Here is an 18,753-nt window from a genome sequence, read left to right as displayed (position 1 = left end):
GCCTCAAAGCTTTGTTGGGCAAACGGAGTCTGCATCTGTGGGGTTGGGGTGGGTTAGTGGGGGGAGAGGGGGAGACAGGAACTGAGAAAGGAAGAATTGCCAGGTTTCTGTGAGGTCTATGTGCATTTGAAAGAATTTAGAAATAAACTGAGAATGTAATTAGGTGATTTTTGTTTTTGTTTTTGTTTTAAATCCAGAACCTGTGACTCTTGTTCATGAGCACATGCCTGGATGCAGTCATTTTGAGTTTATGGAAAATGTGGTCAGTCCCATAAATCAGTGCTGAGGAATTCTCAAGAGTCATCACCATGTAAGTAATGTAGGTTTGTTGAGAGTTTCTTAAGGTAAAGCAAAACAAAACTAAAAAAGCATATAGACAGAGCTACGATACAGTGCTCCCTTCCCTGGAATTCGCCTCTGAGTTGCCACAGGTCAACTTTGAATTCTTATTTGTAACTAATCTGTGACCTATCTTGTGTAACTCTGCATGTACATCAATATGTTTGTGGCCATTGTCATTACTATAGGGACACAATTCTCTGCATGTATTTCTCCTGTGTGTCTTAAAATTTTAGCACGGGTGCTATAAAGAAAGCCCACCTGAAAGTAGGTTGGACAACCATAATAATTTCGTGGCAGACCTGGGTCAACCGTGTCCTAATTCTTTGACCTCCTGGACTTCAAATCTATTGTTTCATGTGATTGGATAATGAAAATTCAAGGTGGTATTGTGTTTCTTTTTTTATTTTTAATTATTTATTTATTTATTTATTTATTTATTTTTAAAATATATTTTATTAATTTTTTACAGAGAGGAAGGGAAAGAGATAGAGAGTTAGAAACATTGATCAGCTGCCTCCTGCACACCCACTACTGGGGATGTGCCCGCAACCAAGGTACATGCCCTTGACCGGAATCGAACCTGGGACCCTTCAGTCCACAGGCCGACGCTCTATCCACTGAGCCAAACCGGTTTCGGTGGTATTGTGTTTCTTAAAAGCACACAGAATATCTTCACATGTTAATACAAACTTTCATTCAAAAGTAGTAAATAAGTGATTCAATTTAGGTATGATGCATTAGAGAAAAGTCATTGTTGCTGGATTTAGTCCATCAGCCTCTCCCTGCCCCCCAAGTTGGTTCTTATATCTTACATATGATAATATATCTTTCCATCCCTCCGTTTTCCAAACCCTCCCACTTCTCAGGTTGACCCAGTTTATGAATTTGTTTTGGCCAGACTGCTCAGTGGAGATGTTTTTCAGTTGCTCTGAAATGGGCTTGTACCAGCATGTTCTGTCACAAAAGATAGTACTTCTGACCCTGAATGTAGGTTGCTTACTGTTTTTTTCTTAATCTGTTAGATGAGTCTCATGTATGCTAAAGATTTTTTGATTTTTCACAGAAACCAGATGTATAGCTTATAAGGCCAAATACCACCCTGAGTGTCAAGTTTATGGCCTAGGCTCATACTGTAAAGTTTGCTCTAGCAGTGTGTTTTTGTTGACCTTCATAGACAAAATACATATTTCATATGCCATAAGGGCCAAGGTGGCCAAGTATTTCTATGACTCGGTTTCTTTCATGCCACACTTGCCTGCCATCCCAGCCACAACCTAGAGCAGGAAGAGCTAATTGGGCAGTAGCTTGCCCAGACTATGACCCGTTAGTTTAGACCATATCCCCTCAGCCACACACCACCCATTGTCACCAGGTGCGAAGGAGAGGAATCTGCCTAACAGGTTCTGCTCTCACCTTTTATGAGTTGTGTCATGCTGACGCGTGGACATGGCAAATATAAGGGCATATTAGATACACATTGGTTGCGATTTGGTTTGAATTTCTGCACCAACTATCCACAGATAGTAGAAAAACATAAAGTAAATAATTATAATAAATGACTATGTGTTCAGTGTTGGCCAAATGCTTGACAAACATTACCTTCTCCAACCAATCGCACTATGAAGTAGTTATCATCATCTACATTGTAATGATGAAGTTCAGAGAGGTTAAGTGACTTGCCTGGAGTTAACTTCCAGCCAGAAAGGAAGAGAGATTCAAGTCCAGCTCCACCTGATTTGAAGGGAGCGCTGAGTCAGACACTTCATTGTGCTTTTGGGTGAATGTGCCTGATTCCTTGAGAAGAAATAAAAGATGCAGGCTGCTGATAGTTGAGGGAGAATTTGGTCCCAAGCTTTTTCTCTGTTAAACTTATGGAGGAGAGCCAAAACCGGTTTGGCTCAGTGGATAGAGCGTCGGTCTGCGGACTGAAGGGTTCCAGGTTCGATTCCGGTCAAGGGCATGTACATTGGTTGCGGGCACATCCCCGGTGGGGGGTGTGCAGGAGGCAGCTGGTCGATGTTTCTCTCTCATCGATGTTTCTAGCTCTCTATCCCTCTCCCTTCCTCTCTGTGGAAAATCAATAAAATATAAAAAAAAACAAAAAACTTATGGAGGAGAGACCATCTCTTACAAGAAGACACGGCAATGATGAGTTTTCAGCAGAACTGAGGTTGTTTCCAGTGTTGCTACGATCTGAACAGGGCAAGTGATTCAGCTCCTCAGTTCCCTCCTTTACGAAACCAAGACACGGGCAGATGGTTTCTCAGGTCTCTGCTGGCTCCTCCCTTTCTAACTCCTCTTAGTTGGAGATGCTCTAAGCTTGGTCTGGACAATTTTGGGACAAATTCTTACCAGGACAGAAAGTACTCCTATGATTCTGGACCATTTGGGCCCAACACCTGCTGCTAGAAGATGGGGGGACTCTTCTGTGGTCCCTGTTCCCTTGCCCCATCTTGTGGCTCTGGCATCCTGTTTGTCGCCACTGCCCAGGGTGGTGAGGAGCAGCAGGCCTCTCTCCTGCGATGGCCCAACGTCAGACCCAGCCCCTCTTTATTCACTTACCGTACCTATAACTTAAGTTCGGGTCCTAGGAAGCTAACCCAACCTAGTTCTGACAAAATCCTTTTCAGAAAAGCAAGTCAAAAGTCAACGTCTTGTAAAACCCATAATTTGACAAACTAGTATCTGATTTGTCACCGGATGAGATAATAGCTGGATTTGTTTACCTGGAGTTATTCTAGCTCTACAAACACAGAGGGAGACAGACAATGACTGTGTGTGTGACACCATTTCTGAGTCCTACCGTGTCTCCTGGCTGTGGACGCATCACGGACACGCGGTCATATCCTTTCCTTAGCAGGACCCACAAGGCATCGAGTTTTCCCTGAAATAAAAAAAAAATGCACCAAGATTACATATGAAAGCAGACCAGTGGCCAGCACAGACCTGTGGAGTTTCCATGCTCCTTCAGTCCTGTGAGAACACAGCACTGGCAACGTGGCTGTGACAGGGTAAGGGACTCTTTAGTCCCTGAATTCAGAAGCGAAGGAGAAGAGACACCTACAGAGGACCCTGATGCTCATGCAGGATACACTTGAGATTTCAGTGCAGCCCCAAGTTTACAAACACAGAGTTCATCCAGGCTGCTGGCTTTTGCCCTTTCACATTCCTGGGCATATCCTAACACAAGTCTGTCTTTTCAGTTTTCATTAGAGTTTTTCCCCCTCCCTTAGTACCCAGAGTTCATAAATGAAAACAGTGATGATAGATACAGGAAAATTACTAAACAGAAGTATCTAGGGGCAAGACCAATGAAAGGCCCTTGGGTACAGATACCTGGCTGTCCCCTAGCCTCACTCGGCAGGAACGACTCTTTCAGGAATCCATGGCTCAAGGGATATATTACCAAAAATCACAGATGACCTCAAATCACAACCTCTTTGTAGCTGTGTGTAATTGGTTGAATCTGAGAAGAGTGTCTCCCCAGTATATGATGAAGGCAGTCTCATGCCTCTGGCCGTTCTAGTGCCTGAGACACACTTTATGGAAGCTGGTTTCTGCCATTGCAAATACCAAACAAACAAAAAGACATTTATGTAGCTTTGTTCTTAGTGTTACCCCTGGTTGGTGACTCCATCAACAGGCAGCAGTCCCCTTTACTTTGCCTCATTTTTTGTCATTGCCCTTGTGGGAGGCGGAAAAATCCCCTCCTTCCACCTTTACTGATGGCATCCTATTATCTGGAACCTGTGAACATGTTGCCTTCCATGGCAAAAAGAACTTTGTAGATGTGATTAAATTAAGGATCTTGAGGTGGGGAGATTATTCTGAGTTAGCTGAGTGGCCTCCATCTAACCACCTGGGTCCTTAAAAGAGGGGGAGGAGTGTCAGAGTCAGAGGAGATGTGCCCGCTGAGGCACAGAGTGCTCCAAGGGACAAGACTCAATCCACTGTGGCTGGCTTAGAATTAGACAGACATGGGGTCCAATCCCACCTCTCCAGTGAACAAGCCGTGTGCCTTTGGGCAGGTTAGTTGGGAGGGGGCTATGTGAGTGGATCTGCCTCTAGAATCTGGAAAAGACAAGGAGACAAATTTTTCTTCTAAAGCTTCCAAAAAGAAATGCAGCCCTGGCCTCACCTTGATTTTAGCTCAGCGAGACCCATTTTAGGTTTCTGACCTCCAGAACTATAAGATAATAAATTTGTGTTGTGTTAAGTCACTAAGTTTATGGTGATTTGTTACAGCAGCAATGGGAAACGCTACAGCCCTTATCACTCCCTGACATAGTCTATGTTTATTTGCTTATCATCTGTCTTTGCTAACTGGAATGCCAGCTCCATGAAAGCAGAGGTAATCACTGGTTTTGTGAACTGCTGTGTGCCTAGCCCTGAGGACAGCATCTAATGCTCAATAAATATTTGTTGGGTGAATGAATGTATTCAGTGCTACTAGGTGCTGGGCTAACTGCTTTTACCTGTGTCCTCTCATTTCATTCTCCCAGCAGCCCCAAAGGCTTATGGAGAGGAAATAGTCGATCAGAGAGATCAATTAACCTGCCCAGCTTGTTCACTGGAGAGGTGCGATTGGACCCCATGTCTGTCTAATTCTAAAGCCCATATACTTTCTACTATACCGATGGCAGCTTCTTCCTCGGACAATTCTGGCCGGAGCACCTGAATTTAGATCCTTTAGAACAGAGTTTCTAAACTGTAGGTTGCAACTCTTTAAGTGCTCATGAAACAGTTTTGTATGTTAGGAACAGAATTTTTAAGAAATAAAATAGGATCGAAAAGAAAAGATTAGAGGTAATTGCACATGATGAGGATAAGTATTATTTTGTGAAAAATGTGTTTCAGATAAATGTGTGTGGGTGTGGGTATGTATGAGTGTACATGTGTGCACAAATGTACACGCATAGGCAAATACTGGGCCAAAATGTATTTCCCACTTGGGTCTCAGTCAGGCATGCTGGAGAACACGGGTCTGGAAGAGTCTCTGAAGGATAGTGCTGGGAAGGCTGGGGTGTCTAGAGAGTTCAAGTTCTGTGACACAAAGCTTTCACAGTGGCAATGTTAACTTGAGAATATCACACCGAAGACTTCATGTTCTGAAATGATTTTCTGGTGGGTTATATTCAGATACCAAAAGTATGCTCTTGAACCTTTATCAACTGTTGCTCAAGTTCTTGTGGGTTAACTTTGCCTCGCTAAGTGCAGTGTTTCTCATCTCTTTTGGCAAAGTATTTACGAAAGCCTCTGAAAATATTTTGAAATGACTTTAGAATGCTGTGTTCAGCATGGTTTTCTGCATTCAACCCGTCTCAATCATTAGGTGCATGTTTTCTTTTAGGGTTCTTTGGGATAAGCATTTATATTTCAATATATAACCAGGTGGATTTCCTGGAAGAATGCCTCTTTTTCGTTCCTTTTTTTTGGGTGACTAACAGTATTCGGTTTTGTAAATCAGCCCACCCACAGCACTCTGGGTGCTAGTCACTCAACTTCTTGACAGACGAGGGGCAATGAGGTAAGGCTGAAAGAAAATTTGGCTGTTGAAGCATATTAATTAACGCAGCAGACATTTAAAGCTACATGCAGAGCAAAAGAGCAGAAGCCACCTAGATGTATAACACCAGAAAAACAAACGGGTCGTAAATTATGTTTTTCTTTGTGTCAACAGATCATAGTATGATATTTAAGCACAAAATGACGGAATTCAAACTGCCTGAGTTTGTACTCTGGGACTATCCCTCCCTGGCTCTGCGGCCTCGGACAAGTTGTTTCATCTCCCTAATGCTTACTGTTCTCATCTTTAAAATGACGGTAATAATACTGTCTGTCCCATAGACGTGGTATGAGGCATACAATTAGACAGGCACTTGTCTCATAGAAAGTATTCATTACATGTTATCTACGATCATGGTAACGCCATTACGATGACCATTTGGGAGCCTCTGTAGAAAGACAGAAAAGAATGTAATGCAGAGTGTAAGGATCCAATAATTTGGATCCTCTCTTCTGTGCTTTTTCAACCCCTTTTCCCCTTTCCCTCGAGCCACACTTCTTCTTCAGCATGACAGTGCTCAGTGGCCCCAACACTCCACCGAAGCTGCTCTTGCTAAGGCCACCCTTGGCAGCCCGAGGGCCAAATGTCTCGGCCACCTTTGTGCCTCTTTTACTCGATTCTTCTGAGAGATCTGACATGCGGGCCTCTCCCTTTGCACACTGGCCCTGGGCTCTTGTGCCATCAGCCTCTGCCTGCTCCCCCCGCCCCTCTCTCTCAGGTGAGTCCTTTTCAGCCTCTTTTGCTCCTCCCCTCAGCCTACACTCTGCTGTTCCCCTGGGTCTTCCTCTAGTCTCACCCCCAGGCTGAGGCTCACCCTGACTACTCTCAGCCAGTCTCAGAGGCCGAACTTCCCCCTTTTCTGCTGCTGCCTCACAAATCCTATCCTCAGCTTTGTGTACTCTTCAGCTCTCGATCTGGGTAGCCAATGACTTAACAAATCTCAGTTATAACCTACCAGTGATGGGCAACCTTTTGAGCTTGGTGTGTCGAACTTCGCAAAAAAACTGAGCATCACTCGGGTAGTGTGTCACTTTGAGGAAAAACTAACTCCAAGACTCTAGTCGCAAATGTTTCATCCTCAGGAGCAGCAAATGTTTCATCCTCGGCATGTGGCCGCATGTCATCAGAAATGGCTACGCGTGTCAATGCTGACACGCGTGTCATAGGTTCGCCATCACTGACCTAGACACAGCACAGGTATTGAAAACCAAACACCACACATTGAACTTTCTTTCTCCTAACGTGCTCCTCCTTTTGCAAACCCTGCCTTGGTTCACGGCACCACCATCCATCCAGATGGCAAGCTGAACCCACCTCCCCGCCGCCCCACCTCTTCACGTCCAAATCCCACCACACCGCGGGGATGTTCTCTCTGTAACAGCTTTCCAGCCGCCTCCTCCTGGCCGCTCCTGACCCACTGTCTCCAGGGTGCTCTTCCCTCGTCACTCACTCTGATAATAGTTTCCTGATTGGTCTTTTACTTTCAGGCTCCCTGTCTTCTCTCCTACTTGAGTAATAACAGCTTTCATTGCTAGTTTAAATGAATGCCTTGCAGTTAATAAAATAAAGCAAGAAACATCTTACTAAAGGTATGAAATTGGGCAAGTTACCAAACCTCTCTGTGCCTTGGTCTTCCCATTTGTACAATGGGAGTCGTATTCGTTTTTATTGTGAAGGGCTGCTATGAGAAATAAAGGAGTGAGTGCATGGAAGGCCCCGGATCTGGGCCTGCTTTATGGTACAGGCTTCCTCCAGGCGAGTGCTTCACCCAGGTGAGTGGCTGTTGCTGGACTCTCCTGACCCAGGTGAGACGAGCTAGCTCTAGTTATATCCTCAGTATGCCGAAGTCTGACTGTCCCACACATGACCCTAAAGTCCCCATTCTTCGGCATCGAAAACAATCTTGTTAATCAATACCTCTTTCTATGCCTATAGCAGGTAGCTTTTTATGCAAGAGCTGAAGGGAGCTTTAGAATAAGTATTATAACCAAGAAGAGAATAAAGAATAACTCTGTAAAGTCAAAGAGAAATGCCTAGCAAAGGCTCGTGGAGCCTTGATTTCTGAATGTAGGCAGAAGCCTGTCATTCAAGACGGTAGCTAATGTGCTTATTAATAGCATCCCCTGGGGGCCAGAAGAGCCTCAGGGGGTTCTTTCAACCAGTCCCTGGGCCTCGTCCCAAGCCTCGGGAGGACCCTTCGGGTTGACCCCGCCACTTAGTCTAGCTTTGAGTGTCCACCACGCGCAGGCTTCTCCACGGGACACATTCAAGATGCTGGTCCTCACTCCCCAGGAGAAATGCCCCGCCGCTTCTGTGAGCTAAGAGATTTCCCCAACCCCCTGGGGGCCTCCGCCAGACTGTATTAGCTGACGTCTAAAAATAGCTTTCTTCCATTTGAGGCGCGTTGACTATAAAGTGAGAAATTTACCATTCCAGGCTCCCAACGCATCTCCTCAGCCTCGGACAAAAACTTCTGATCCACAAAGTGAGACAAAGCAGAGGTCCAATGTCAACTCGAGCTTTGTTTCTTCCTAAACGGTAAGATTGCGCCGGGAAGGCCTAAGCCACTGCCACTCAAAGCACGTGGTGCATGGCATGTGTGGCTGGGTTTTTCTTCCCTTTTTCTTTATTTATCTATTTTGGCGAGCAGCAGCTGTGTCTTCTTTGCTGGCTTGTCTGCCTTAGCGGAAGTTAGTCAGAGGCTGAGAATTCTGAGAGTGGTTGGACTTATAGGGCCGTTATAGACTAACACTGGAATTTTTGCACCTTCAAATATATGGTAAATATCGTGGCCCATGCTTCCCTTCAAATGAAATAAATTAATGCATAAAGTTGGAAACTTTTCCTACATCCTCCCTCTCCACATATACACACTCACCCCACACATGCTTATATATACACACGGTAATTTCTGTTTGCTCCTTCTTGGTCTTTGTTAAAAAAAAAGTTGGGAACCTTTTCTGAAAAGTAGCTGAAGAGGGACAATAGAAGTCTGTTCAATGTCAACCGCACATCTGACAATATTTAAAGCTCCAGGGTGTTTTACTGAGCTACATACAGCTTCATTCCCGACAGTTTCATGACTGAAAGCTGCTTGATTACAAGGTCAAGGGGCTCAAGGCCAAGGCCAACAGGTGGGCCGAACAGAAAATGAACAGAACACTGCCCCCTCCCAGGCCCTGCAAGCAGCACAGGCCGCTCTGTCTCTTGCAGGGAACAGCCAGGCTGCCTGGCCCGCCAGGGTCTGGCTTTTGTCCTTCGGCTGTCATTTCTGTCATTTCCAGTCATGTGGAGGAGCTACTGGAAAACGAGAGAAATGGTTTCTCTGAAGGCTGCAAGCCTTCCAGCGAACCTGAACACAGTCCTGGTTTTAATCTATCTGGTGGCCATATATCTGGGCATGACTTAACTTGTCTGAAATGGTCAGTCCCAATTTAATGAGAAACATGGGGTGCTGTAAATCCAGGGGGTGGAAACCAAGCAAAGGAAAACTCCGGCCAAAGAGTCATGGGCCTGGAATGAGGAAAGGGTGAAGTGTGGTCAGTGTGGTCAGCGCCTTAAATTAGACGGGGGATGGTGGAGAGAAGCCCACTGTGGACTCCTTCGCTTGGTGAATTCCCACTGGGTTTGCTTAGCAAATGTGCTCACCTGCTTCTCAAATCTATTTTATGAAATGCATGAAAAAAGTGAGTCAAATGCAATGCATTAAAAGATGTATATGATTCTGATCACTTTCACTGGGGAGCTAAGAGTCTCCCCAGGACCCCCTGAAAGTTTTGCACTGGGTGGGGGTGTTCTCCCTGTGTATAGTAGGGGCAGAGGAGACTGGTTTGTCTCCATGAGCTGCCTGCCCCCCTCCACTCCCTGTGTTCCTCTGCCTTCCTGGCTCTGTGCCTTGGAAACCTGACCCTTTCAGATGGCATCATCTGGCTTCCCTTCGGTTTGGCCAATAGGAGGCACCAGAAGGAGATGAGAGGGCAAGATTAGGGAGAGGCTGGGGTATTTATCCCTTCTATTCCTTCCCTGACCCCCTGGCTCCAACAGTGGCTGCATTCTTATAAGGCAGGGCTCTGCAAACATTTTTTTCCTTTTTTCCCCCATTTATCCCCTCTATGCTCGCTTCCAGCTGCGCCCCCGCAATCACCACACTGTTGTCCATGTCCATGAGTTCTCTCTCTTTTTTTCTTTTTTGTTCAATGCTCCCAACCTCCCCCAATTCCCCTCCCCCCCGACCCCCCGTCCCCCCAACCAGAGCTATCTGCCTGCTCTCTATCTATGAGTCTGTCTCTATTTTGCTTGGTAGTTCAGTTTGCTCATTAAATTCCATATATGAGTGAAAGCATATGGTCCTTATTTACTTTCTGAGAAGGGCCATAGAGTAAATATTTTAGGTTTTGTGGGTCAACAGGCAAACCCAAGGATATTATGTAGGCACTTATACAGCCATTTAAAAATATAGAAACCATTCTTAGCCTGTGGGCCATATAAAAGCAGGTGGCAGGCCAGGCTTACACTGCTGATTCCTCTCTATGGCCACAGTTCCCATTGGGTGGCTTCAGCTCTAGAAAACTGGCTCCAGTGACCCCATCTCTCTTCCTTGCCCTCAGGCCTAGGGGTGTAACAGCTCAGGTCCCTCCCTTAGCCCTGCCCACACCTGTGCTGTTTAACCCTTTTGAGTGTGCCTTCTTTTCCTGCCAGGAGTGTGACAAATCCAGCCAGATGGTTCAGGAAAGGGAAGCAGAGTTTACGGTACTTCCTGAGGCTAAATGTTATGTCCAAGGCCCAGCGATGTCCCTAGGCACTGTGGCTAGAGTGGGGCTCATCCTGGAGCATGCAGCATGTTCAATAGGATCAACACTGACTTTCTGGGAGGAAGTCTGCCCTTCTTCTGGACAAGCAGTATACATTTTGACTTTTGAATTCCTTTCTGTGCTTCTATTTTCAAACTTCCTTGTCCCGGCCCGTTCCTCACCCCACTTGGCCCAGATACACATAAGATGACCTCTCTTTTTCTCTCCTTCCCTCGAAGAGATAGCAAGAACAGTGTCACCTTCTTGGAGCGGAGGGTACCAAAGCGATCCGTGTACTCCAGGAGAGTCTCACCGGCACGAAGCTCTGGGAATGGTTTCATAATTACATCCTGTGCCTCAGCTCTGTAACATCAGAAGGTGGAGACCCTACTCTGTGCCAGGTACAGTGCTGTTCACTGCCAGGTCAAAGGTCAGGCAAGCACAATTGGTGCCTTCCAGGGGTCAAATCTGGTGGAGAGAAGACTCATAAACATGGGCAGTCACATCAGGGCAACTGTATATCTCCCACCTAGTGATGTGAGCTGAGAAGCGCGGTCATGAGCTGTTCCGCCAGCAAGAGGGCGGTCACCCTTTCTCAGCTCCTGACGAGGGAGTCCCGGTGAGGCGCTTAGTCCCGGTGAGGTCTTTCCCACCTGGCTGTTTGGGTGATACTTTGAGACTCAGATTCCTAGCCACTTGGTATGAATCTAATAGTTGTGTTTGTGGTAAAATTGACTGTGAAATCCAATGTGGGTCTCCTTATTGAGACTCCTGACAAACCAACGAGCTATGATCAGGGGCTCTTTGCCAGACACCTCAGGGAACCTCCATTGGAAGGCTGGCTGGGACCTTCTGTGACAATTTCTTAATTGGGCTTGTTAAAACCCAGGTTGCTGGGGTCCCATACCCTATGTTGTTGATTCAGTGGATCTAGGTTGGGGCCTGAGAATGTGCATTTATAACAATTCCTGGGGGATGCTGATGCTACTGGTCCAGGGGCCACTGTGAGAACCAATGACTTAACACAATGACCAAGGAGGAGGCTCAAGAACAGGGACTGTGGAGGGAGCAGTAACTGGGGCAACAGAAGGTATCACTTGGGGAGTTTAGATGTGACATTTGAAAAGGGAAGCATTGGGGGGAAAAAGAATTTTATTTAATGAAAGTAAGTGAGCAAGTTGTGATGGGCGGTATATCTCTGAAGGCCTTTTGTGAGACTCCGAGTCACTAGGTTTGAGACGTTGGGCCTGGGAATCTGTATTTGTAGAGCTTTCCCAGGTGCTTCTGATACTCAGCGAGGTTTGAGAACTTCTGTACGCTCAGTATCCGGCAGTGCCTGGCACACAGTCGATGCACAACAAACACTCAATGAATTGATACTAATTCCAAGCGGGTGTTGGGATGCTTTTAGATTCCTAAACCTAGTTGTCCATATCCTTATGTATTTCATAAAACTCAGTCCTAAACCCCCAGTTAATAAAGGAATAATGTGCTGTTAAGCACAACTTAGATTCTTCAAACAGAATTCATATTCTCTCAATGTCTAAGAATACATAAATAAAAACCTGGCTGTAACCAAATATGTTGTGTTAGTCTGAAGGTATAGATGGCTGCAAACGACATCAGAGAAAAACCCCTTTCGTCTTCATCTCTGAGATCCTCTGCGGCTCCTTCCTGTCTGTGCACGCATGCACGCCACTGCGCGTTCCACATTAGAAAACAACTACAAGCAAACAGCTGTTAGTCAAGCAGCTACATTTCGCCCACATCTTTCTAGAGTTCAACCCACTGCCCCAGGGGTTTTATCTTAAAAAAGAATCTCACTGCTTTAAACACGGGCAAGCCAAAATGTAAATACCTTGCAATTAGTGTGGGCATAAGCTGGCTCGGCTGGGAAAAGACAATTACCAATAAAGTGTCACTTGCTGTTTAAAATGGTTATTCCTTTGATTTCATAAGAGATGGGATATTCTGAGCAAATAACTCAGAGAATAATGAATGTTATTTTTACTGTCATTGGAAGAGGGGTAAGGCTGTGTGTGTGTGTGTGTGTGTGTGTGTGTGTGTGAGTGTTTGTGATGAGAGCAGGCTCTTTTACTAAATCTTTCACTTGAGGCCTTGGAGTTGGTCCAGTTCTGTTTGGAGCACAGAAGTAGAGGCTATAGACCGGAGTTGGGGGTCTTGGGCTCCGGATCTGGGTAGAGCAAGGACTTTACTTACCTCAGTTTTCTGAAGGAGTTTTCTGAAATGAAGGAATGGGGACAGATTCTCTCAGAGTCTTTAAAGCTATCATTTTCTCATGCTCTTTGACAATTGGCACAGTGCAGCTGCTAATGGGCAAGCCTGAAGAGCAAGGGTATTGAATGAATCACGTATATTCCAAGGCATTTGTACCCCAGAGCAAGAGAAAATAGGCCTTCAGGAAGCATGAACTGCCTCCTGTGGTTTAAGCTTCCTAGTAAGCCAGAGAGATTTTAAGATTTAAAGCTGTGGGGGGAAGAGAGATGGCAGAGAAAAAAGGGGTTTTGATCGAAGCCAGAGAGAGTGAGTCCTAGATTGATGGCCAATGCAATCCACCAGTGTGTGCTTATACACTGGCGGGAGGGGAATGGGCTTATGTTACGGCAAGAGTAACTGCTTACCAATGAAATGAGATGTTATACAATTTATAAAGATCCTCTGGGGTTACTATCCAAGTCCACCTTCATTCCACTAATTTTCGAGGATGGTTCAAAAAAGCCTAGTTCTCAGCCCTGATAACACGGAAATTGAGAAAAAGTGAGTACCTGCACTTTTACGTCCACGAGCTGAGAAATTTGTTCCACTGTGATGATCTGGAATTTGGTTTGCTATTTCATCATGTCAAAGAGTCTGATTCTTACTAAAAGTGCTTGATCAGGAGTGAGGATAGATTTTTGAGTAGAAAGAGACCCACCTTGATCGGAGAGTACCACTTCGGTGGGGAGGAGGGACGCCGCATGTTGTTGTTGAGATTTCGAGGCTCAGGGAACTCGTACTCCTGCTCTGGCATCTTGACTCTCGCATTCTTTGCCTTTTCCAACTTAGCACCTTCTTCTGTGGAGCCCTTTTCTCCCCAACGGACCTAAATTAAATAACATACAAAAAAACCCAAATGACAAAATAAAGTATGATGTCCCCAGAGAATGGGGATCATAAACACATATGTGATAGGCAGTGCAGGTGCTCCCCATGCCTCAATTCCTCTGGGCTTTGAGGGCCAGGGAAGAGGGAGGTGTGGAAAAGGGAAGGGCGAGGGCTGAAGGAGCAGAGAGCAAACCATGTGGATGGATATTTGGGGGTGGACTGTCCAGGCCGTGGGGACAGCAGATGCAAAGGCTTTGCAGGCACCGGTAAGAACTTGGATTTTGTTCCAGGGAGAGAAGAAACCACTGGGGGTTTGAGCAGAGGAGCGAACTGCTTCAACTCATGGTGGGCAAGATATGGGGGTGTACAGTTAAAAGGCTGTGCCTTCCATTTCTCCATCTAATGCCTCACAATTAACATCCCTACCAGATCCCAGGTATGAGTTTTCATCAGTTTGCTTGGGTTTTCCATCAGTGAGTAGTCAGCACATAGATATGAGGACAGCAGTCCTCCCTTATCCCTGGGGGATGCGTTCCAAGTGGATGCCTGAAACTACGAATAGTACCGAACCCTATGTATACTACCTACTTTCCTATACACACATACCTATGATAGAGTTTAATTTAGAAATTAGGCACAGGAAGAGATTAACAATGATAACCAATAATAAAATACAACAATAGAACAATATACCATTATAAAAGTTATCTTTCTCAGGAAACTAGCATGAATTTCTTTTTCCTTCTTCACAAATTTCATGGATTGAAGTTTTGTTCTCATTCTAGATCTTAGCAGCCTCAGCGTATGATTTTTTTTCTTTCTTAGTAAGTCGAGAATTTTCACCTTTTTACTCAAAAGTAAGATTTTATGGCTTCTCTTCGGCATGTGCAAACTGCCAGCATCACTGCTCTTGGGCTTTGGGGCTACTGTGAAGTAAAACCGGTTACCTGAACACCGGCACTGCACTGCCTCGCCAGATTTTCTGGTAACTAAGAGGGCTACTAACTGACTAACCGGGGACGAGGAGCACCTACAGTGTGGATACATGTGATAAAGGGGTGATTCACGTCCTAGGAGGGATGGAGCGGGACAGTTCGAGATTTCGTCATGCTACTCAGAATAGCGTGTAACTTAAAACTTAAGAACTGTTTATTTCTGGAATTTTTGGACCATGGTTGACTGCAGGTAACTGAAATTGTGGAAAGTGAAACCATAGGTAAGGGGAGAAGGGACTACTATACATTAAGCTGTTCTCTTACCTCCATCTTTTTTTTTTTTTAATTAATCCTCACCCGAGGATATTTTTCCCATTGATTTTTAGAGAGTGGGAAGGAGGGAGGGGGAAGGAGAGAGAGAGAGAAAGAAAGAGGGAGAGAAAGAGAGAGAGAGAGAGAGAGAGAGAGAGAGAGAGAGAAATATGTGAGAGAGATTGGTTGCCTCCTTCACCTGCCCTGACTGGGGCCAGAGATCAACCTGTAACCCAGATAAGCACCCTTGATCAGGAATCAAACCCTAGACCCTCTCGTACCCAGGCAACGCTCTAATCACTTAGCAACACCGGCCAGGGCTTACCTCCATCCTTTTAATGCCTCCAACACCTCGCCCACCATAATAAGAGGCATCCACCGTAGGCCACTTTTTCTTAGGGAGACCATCATCATCTTCCTCCTGCAGAGAGAGTGTGGACATGAAGTGTTGGAGAGGGGGAATTTTTGAGCATGCTTCCAGAGAGGCCGTGGACTATGCCCCAGATAGAGGTGTCAGTGCTGACACCAGGCCAGGCCTTGAGATACGGTCTCATGGCCCCTTCCCAGCACGTAGGCCTTCTTTCATAGAACACTGTCAGCTTTCTGAAGAACAGGATGACCCTGTGAATAACATGGTCGTCATTGGCATGATCCTGACGTTGCTTGGGAAAAACTGTTTTGTCTTGGGTTACTTGTTCTGCAAAAACCGGATGTGGTTAATGTGCTTAAAAGCGGTCCTACACAAAGGGTCGCTGCTGCTCTCTGGTCTCCCTGCGTGGAGAATGGCAGAGCAGTCGCTGGGTCGCCCGGCCGCCGGGCTAATAAAGGCTCCCTAAATTTTAATTTGGCCTGGGCTCCAGTGGTCATTCACTCGCATCAACTCCACAACAGGAGGCGGCAAAGCACCATGCTGTAGGTATGTGTCCACTGTGGCAACATGGACAAAAGGAGACTGTCTGGGTGAAATGATAAAATAAAAGCAGAAACCTCCAATAACAAAATAATTCACAGTATTTTCCCCCCATGATATAGTTTCAGAAGGCTTGTGATGTCAAACCAGGCATCTTTCTTACATACATGGTTAAACTTTACAGCTGGAGGCGGATATGTGTGTGTGTGTGTGTGTGTGTGTGTGTGTGTGTGTGTGTGTGACCTATGAAATAGGGCTTCAAAAAGCCTGGGCACCCCTGGCCTAGTATCATTTTCCAAAGGAGATACCTAAAATTATATCATCCAAAACTGAACACAGCAGCACCAAGAACACAAGAAACTCCAAGAATAAAGCTGCTTTATTCACTAGGAAACGGAAATGGCTTGATGAGTCTCCTGCGTTTTTGAATGACAGGAGGACAACCAGGAGAGGCCATCTCATTGAGCCTTCCCATCGCCCAGAAGAGGACAGTCAGATTCAGAGATAGGAAGACATCAATGGAACTGAAGTTCTAGACAGGTTTCCTGATGCCTTGTCCCAGGATCTCCCCCCCACACTTGCACAGCCAGCTGCCTTCACACTCATCTCTTCCCTCCTTGCCCAGGACTTGCTGCCACCTCTATTTCTGGGCTGTGCCGGAGAAAGGAGGCGGGGCCAGCCTCCTGCGCATGTGCAGGGACGCGTGTGTTTCCACAACAGGAAATGCCAACACTTAAATCAGCTCCACGTGCTCCTGATCCACCAAGCCTGCCATTTAATCCCCTGACCCGAGCTTGCCTGCCAAACTCAAACAACAGCAGAAGACAACACAAAGGCCCAAGCTTTGACCAATGAGAGAGTTGGAATTTCCCTGCAGTTACCATGGCTCTGTTTACACATTCTAGAGACCGGAGGGTTTTGCAATCTTCGGATGAGAAGGGAATCTTTGATGTGTCTTTGGCCAAAAATTGGTGGATTAAAATCACAGTCCCCAGCAATTCCACTAAGAAAACCGGCAGCACCCGAGGTGACCCTCACATCTAATGAAGTACAAGGGCTCTTGGCAAGTTGTCCTCACACTGCTCTTCAAGGATGTAGCAGGGAGGGGAACCGCCAATGTAGAAATACTCTGATGATTATTGGATGACAGATGGATAAGCTGACTTGCTTTGTGTGAGCAAAGCAATAGGAATCAGGGGTTGGTGGGCAGTTGGCAGAAGATGAGCAGGAAAGAGTGGAACTGAGCTACCAGTACCCACCTGAGGAGATGGCTGAGACCCTCCCAGCATCGGGAATGACAGTGATGCTGCAGAAGAGGCTGCTTAATATTCTGTTAGCAGTTATTCATTGGCTGCACTGTGTTGCAACCACATACTTTTAATCCTTCAGCAAAAGTCCCTGTACAGATGGCCTTGTGCCAGCGGTGCCTTTGGGGGAGTGTGGGAATCGAGTTTGTTAGATGGTGTCCAGCAAACGAAGAAGGGCAGTTATCAGAGGGGAAGCAAGAAGTAGGAGTTAGTGGTGCCTGGAGAAGCCGCAGAACTTGGGGAGGAGTGCTGGTTTTCCATCAGGGGAAGTTATGTTTAAATCTTAAAGGATGTGGCGGCCCCAGATGTCCAGTTGGCTGATGTTTGGGTCACATTTCTCAGATGGTAGAGGACCATCTGACCTGCTTGTCCTCAGGTAGACCTGGGCGTGTCCTCGGTCACAGTCCTGCTCTAGAAAGAAATAGCTGTAGACTCTGAGGTCCGATGCACTCACTGGGTTAGCCCCAAATTGACTTAGTCCCGTGCTGCCCTCAGACACTGAACTTTTCCATCTTTCCAATCATGTCAGGCTTTTGTACCACTCCATGCCCTGGACAACACCATAGTCTTGATGTGAACAGCTCCCCCTGGAGTTGTGCATATAGATGGTTGCCCTCTTAGACTCAAGCTACAAGTTCGTTAACATTCCTGCTTCTCTGATATCCAGATGGCCAGCTTGACCCAAACAGGCTCTCAAACAAAGCAGGTGCTAGAGGGAACTATCTATGGAAAGGAGAATGTAACTGAAACAAAATTGAGCCCAAGGAAATAGTTTTAAATCAGCCTCTGAATCCATTTAACATTTTGATGAACCATAACCCACCTTAAATCCTTGTGATAAGCCCTGATAGTTCCCAATAAGAACCTTCTATTTGTCCATTCCATCTTTCACTCACTTGGCACTGTGGCTGGGCCCCCTGAGCCAGTGCAGTGTGATATTTTGAGAAAAATAAGGAGGATATAGCTGTCAACACGATTGTTCATATTTATAGAGGAGTAAGTTTGGTGAGGGTGATGACATGAAGTAAGTAAAGGGCAAAGGCCACAGAAACTCCAGGCCCAGGAGGCTCTGAAGGGCTGACCCTAAAGTAGAACTGGCTGCTTGTGTCATCTGACATCTTTGGGGATAAGCCAGAGAAGTCATCCTCAATGTCAGTCTTGGAGATTAATTCCTAGGAGTAAACTGAAAAATCCAGCAACCCCTTTGTTTGTAAATATAAAATTTCCAAATGACCTAAGATTTCCTTGTTCTGAGCTGTAGAACATGTCATGACACCAACATACCCTTCACATACACACCATGACTAAGGATGATGCAACCATTTTCTTGCATTGTTCAATAAAGAACAGTGTATTCATTTTTTTTTTTAGAAGCAATGTGTCTTTTTTTAACTACTGAAATATTGAATACTGAATTCTGGGCCTGTTCTAGTACCCCTGTTTGGCATGTACACATGTGTGTGCATGTGTGAGTGTGTATCAGTGT

The 18,753-nt window shown here is 45.8% G+C and overlaps 1 protein-coding gene across 1 annotated transcript in view; it reads right to left on the bottom strand.

Annotated features, from left to right (window-relative positions):
- Positions 1 to 18,753, bottom strand: part of ANTXR1 (ANTXR cell adhesion molecule 1) — a 223,807-nt gene that overhangs the window by 46,034 nt on the left and 159,020 nt on the right. The window contains exons 15-17 of the mRNA XM_054728105.1: positions 15,376 to 15,471; positions 13,634 to 13,801; positions 3,146 to 3,226 (exon numbers count right to left, since the gene is read on the bottom strand). Coding sequence (XP_054584080.1) covers positions 3,146 to 3,226; positions 13,634 to 13,801; positions 15,376 to 15,471 — 345 coding nt within the window. The remainder of the gene's footprint in view (positions 1 to 3,145; positions 3,227 to 13,633; positions 13,802 to 15,375; positions 15,472 to 18,753) is intronic.

The sequence above is a fragment of the Eptesicus fuscus genome, chromosome 16, assembly GCF_027574615.1.
Source record: "Eptesicus fuscus isolate TK198812 chromosome 16, DD_ASM_mEF_20220401, whole genome shotgun sequence".
Taxonomy (NCBI): domain Eukaryota; kingdom Metazoa; phylum Chordata; class Mammalia; order Chiroptera; family Vespertilionidae; genus Eptesicus; species Eptesicus fuscus.
The sequence above is the reverse complement of the archived record's forward strand: the minus strand, read 5'-3'. Positions and strand labels throughout refer to the sequence as shown.